This window comes from Octopus bimaculoides, chromosome 3 (genome assembly GCF_001194135.2).
Source record: "Octopus bimaculoides isolate UCB-OBI-ISO-001 chromosome 3, ASM119413v2, whole genome shotgun sequence".
In the NCBI taxonomy this organism is placed as follows: domain Eukaryota; kingdom Metazoa; phylum Mollusca; class Cephalopoda; order Octopoda; family Octopodidae; genus Octopus; species Octopus bimaculoides.
The window spans coordinates 131,569,453-131,574,452 of NC_068983.1; the positions used below are offsets into that span (position 1 = coordinate 131,569,453).

At 34.1% G+C, this 5,000-nt stretch overlaps 1 protein-coding gene across 1 annotated transcript in view; it reads left to right on the plus strand.

Moving 5' to 3' along the window:
- LOC106867329 (stAR-related lipid transfer protein 3-like) overlaps positions 1-5,000 on the plus strand; it is a 58,535-nt gene that overhangs the window by 51,954 nt on the left and 1,581 nt on the right. Inside the window, exon 4 of the mRNA XM_052966789.1 lies at positions 2,668-2,852. Coding sequence (XP_052822749.1) covers positions 2,668-2,852 — 185 coding nt within the window. The remainder of the gene's footprint in view (positions 1-2,667; positions 2,853-5,000) is intronic.

The following is a 5,000-nucleotide window of genomic DNA, read 5'->3' on the forward strand; positions in this document are numbered from 1 at the left end:
CAGCAACCCCGTGAAAAAGAAACAAAAAATCCTTTTTCAATTCACTTTGAACAATTCCATTAACGAAAGCAAATCTTCATTTTCATTTCACGATTCTTTGATCGGTTGAGCTGGTTGGCACCTCTCGCATGAAATGGCTTTTCACATTCTGACATAAACAAGAAAACAAGCACTTCAAAACACTTTTGTTTTCAAATATGAAATCTAATGCAGGGAAACTTCGGCGGGAAATTAACATATTATTACCAGGAATTTGACACAAGCGATCAGAAAGATTCAGTCTTTGAGAGTACACATGAGTGCTAATAATAATCACTATTTTATGATTCCCTTAGTAACTTTTCGTTTTCTTATTGTACGTTATCTAATCCTTTGTTTGCTTCACAATTTCTATTTCGTTCCCTAACTATTCTCAGTTTATACTTGACCAGTCCGACTTTCCACTTCATAATTTTCTGTTCGATCAATTTAGTACCAATAATACATTTGGGTATATTTAACGGACTACGCGTCTCCTCAGCACAACTGTCACTGCGCAAAATCAATAGAAATCAATACACTATGGAAATGTTATTTCTAGTATTCATGCGAATTCAATTCAAAAGACAATATAGTCTTAACTTCATATTGATTTCATGGGTTGTGACAACCTGAGGCTTGTATATATGATCTGAGAATTATTGAATGAAATCAATCTGTCAGTCTATGATAATGTGATGAGGTTTTATTTGACAGTGAGATATCATTATATTGACGTTAGAGATAGCGGAGCTAGTATCTAAAACGCCATTGGATACTACTTAGTCTCTGTGAAACAATGACGTTGCCTCTACGTGGTAGTGCAAAATGTTAGAAATAGCAGCCAAGTTTCTTTTATGACACATCTTACTGTCTTAAAGAAGGCAATATTCACTGGATAGTCCTAGAAAGTCGTGCCTAAAAGAGGTTAGAGGTCATGGGTAGAATACTTTTGATTAAAGTAATACTTGATTAGAAATGGTCATGGGATAAGCGAGCAAAACAACTTAATCTCGTTTTACTGCTTATGTTCCACCATGATTTTTGGTGAAGGCTATGAGTAGTGAATGGTAGGATTTGTAGTATAGTGTACAAAATTAAATGTGTGATGGATAGTAGAATGTGTTGTACAGTGTAAAGATATTTATGAGTAGTGGAGAGGGAAATCGATATAGTGATGTAAAAAAATAGTAGATGCTATTTGTTTATACCTCTGTGTTCTGTGTTCAAATCCCACCGAGGTCGACTTTGCCTTTCATCCTTTTGGGGTCAATAGATCAAGTACCAGTTGCGTACTAAGGTCGATGTAATCGACTTAATCCCTTTGACTGTCCTTGTTTGTCTCCTCTATGTTTAGCCCCTTGTGGGCAATAAAGAAATAGATATCTATGAGTAGTGGAGAGGGAAATCGATATAGTGATGTGAAAAATAGTATATGCTATTTGTTTATACCTCTTTATGTTTTGTGTTCAAATCCCGCCGTGGTCGATGAAATAAATATAATTCAATCGCTGCAATTATTTTTATTTACCACACTTCTATTTCAAAAGTTATGTTTTACCATAGTTTCTTTTCGGATCTATTGAGTGTTAGCTGGAAATCGTTTTTGCAGAACCCACCATTAAGCTTCGATTCCCTGCAGCAGCCGATAAGATTCACCCACACTGATCTCTTTTGGTGAAAAAATATACATATGCACCACATCTAGTTTTCTCTTATAAAATGGTTAAAACATATGTATGTATGTATAAGCTGTAATTTTTTGTATAATTATATATTGTTAATATAACAATACATAAAAACGGGCTAGAGTTGAAGTGCTCAGCATGAGCTAGAATTCACATTATAGTAAGAATGGATACATAAGGGTGGAAGACCACAGGAACAATACCGTATATCCAACGCAAGATTTAATATTTGTGTGTGTGTGTGTGTGTGTGTGTGTGTTCAATTCATTCTAGAATCAATAAATATATAGTTTTAAGTCTCTAAAATGTCTAAAAAGTAAGGTGCGTATGTATGTATGTATGTATGTATGTGCGTGCGTATTCGTATGTGTAAAATAACTTACTTGTCGGTGAAGCTGTTTCTCAGGATAGTAGAGACAACCATTATTTGATTTTAATTTTTGATTATATACAAGTCGTTTACATCACTTTCTAAGATAGATATGAATGTTATGCACACAACCATTTTCCCTTCCGTACGCGTTTGTTGAGTTGTATCTAATATAATCTAATATTATGGCATTGGGTGCTGAATGACATAAAACAGAAATAAGCTCCGAGCAATCAGAATCAGCGACTCTTTAATTTCCTTCGCTTCAGTGATACCTACCCTTGAGAAACAGGTTCATTGTATTTAATTCCTCCAACTTATTAGCTAGTCTAATAAGGTTATTTTTGCTAATTCAAAGAAATGAAAGAAACATATCTTTAGATGCTTTCGTGCTGTTGAGTGTTGAAATGAACCGAAACTTATTTTGATTGAACTCACTACGGTTCCAGCTTTATAACTACCTCTCTAGACATTCTTGGTTAAAAGCTAGAAGTGGTGCTTGTTAAAATTAATTGATTAGTATAGAAATATTGAATTACATGCATATATATATATATATATATATATATATCTTTGTTTTCAATTTTGTAGATTCTTGAAAAACTGTCAGATGAAATGGATATCCTCTATTACATGGTACCTGGTGTGATACCCAAATTGATTAAAGACCGAGACTTCATTATTGTACGACGGTGCACTAAGCAGGGAGGAATGTACTTTCAAGCATCTTGTGGCGCCAAGCACAGCAGTAAACCTCAACAGAAGAAAATAATACGGTAAGCATAAAAATAGAACATCATTAAATTTGCATAGATAGTAGTTTAAAGATAAATTGTTAATATATAAAGAATTTAAAACTTCAACGTTTTGTTTGGGATTTGTATCGTTATTTGAAAGCCACCAATACATTCTAGAAATGAAGTGAACATTTTACAAACAACAGAACAATAAAAACCATCACCTTTTTGCTTTGGAGTTTATGACAGTTATAACTCGGTGAACAAGGTTTCCCACTAGTAATCTTGACATAAGGTGGTATGAAAAATTACTTCCAGTTCTCATTACTAAGACATCCATCAATTCCGCTCTTCTTTATGACTTCATCTATGTCTGTTGATTGATTGGTTGGTTAATTAGTTGTTATTTAACCCTAGTCGGTGCATTTTGATCAGACCTTCCATCACGTACATACCAGCTATAGTCATTCCACCCTTTCGTTTTCATAACATTGTTTAATATATAATCTTTTTTCGGACGATAGGATGTTTGTGGGAAATGTGTCCGCTATGTTTAACAACTCAGGGGACTACATAGAATCTTCTTTCTTGGTTTTGCAAGTAACATCATAATGCGGCTAATCACAGCTTTTCTGACTAATTGAAAATGTGTTTTTCTTAGGAGACAGAGTACTTTATTTAACATTTCTCCCTTCACCCAGTTGTTAGGAATAGATTTTTTATATTCTAAGATATTCCCGCTAATTTTTTTTTTGCTACATGTAAAACAAAACATCACTATTTATAATTCCCATGTGTTGACGAAAGATTTACGTTCTTGTTTTTCTGTCAGTTTGTTTATGTCTTTTTTTTGCGCCCTTTTTTAAAGCCTAGCCAATCTTATGGGCCCGGTTTCCCGGTTTCAATGGCGTATGTGTTCCCCAGCTGGACGGGACGCCAGTCCATCGCAGAGTTACTCATTTTCTCATTTTTGCCAGCTGAGTGGACTGGAGCAATGTGAAATGGAGTGTTTTGCCCAAGAACACAACGCGTCAACCGATCCAGGAATCGAAACCACAATCTTACGATCAGGATGCTGACACCCTAACCACTAAGCCATGCGCCTCCACAGTTTGTTTATGTGCGTATATGTATATATATATATATATATATATATACGTACACGTTTATGCATGCATACGATATCCTTCTATACTTATCTAAACTCCCAAAGAATCACATGTGCGTGAAGTTCGTAGCTTCTTATACCGTACTACTGTGAGTATGCAGTTCTGTTGATCGAACAATTAAAGCACTCTGTATTCTTCTATAGTTTGGTATCTGTGTTAGAATACCAATTGTTAATGTATATTTTATACTACCCATTTCTTCTATAATGCATTGTTTGTTGACGTGAATATAAACACTCTTCTAAGAGGGATTATACCACTGACATCTTATAGTTGTGTGGGCATTCCCTGTCTCATTTTAGGTGTATGCGTTTGTTTGATCCCTAGTAGGTATACCAGTCTGATGTATGTATTTTTTGTTTTTGGTATTTTGGTCTGTATGTTTATGTCTAAAAACGAGCACTCATTTGTATTATTCTGGATAAGTTTTAGTACGGTGTTATTTTCTAAGTCTTCCATCATTTTATATATCATTTACATATCTGGTATGTATTATGTGCTTATGTTTTGATAATATTCTTTCCTCCATTGTTTTGTTGATAAACAGAATGCTGTAGACGTAGGTCCTAAGGAGGGATTCCATAGCCACTCCATCTGAATTTTGTATCAATTATCATGTGAATAGTGAAAATACACTTCAGTTGCTCACGTCATAAATAAATTATTTTTAATTAGACTACTGGTATCGCAAGTGGCTTTATTCGTGAATAATTATATGCGTTCTCTGTTATGATTTCTATAGTTTCTACCACTGGGACGTCTGTGAATAAACTTTCAACATCCAATGTAAACACAGTTGCTATTCTACTTATTTCTTCTAAAATCTGTAGAAATTCCTCAGTTGATTTAAAAATATATTTCATTGGTATGTAGTTTTGCGATTGAATGTATAGGCGCACTATTTAGGACATTATGAGAGAGATGTTTTGTCTGTGTTTTGTTTACTGTACCATATATTTGTCCAGTTTGTAAAAATTAACACGATCCTATTTTTGCATTTATTACGGTAATTAATTTG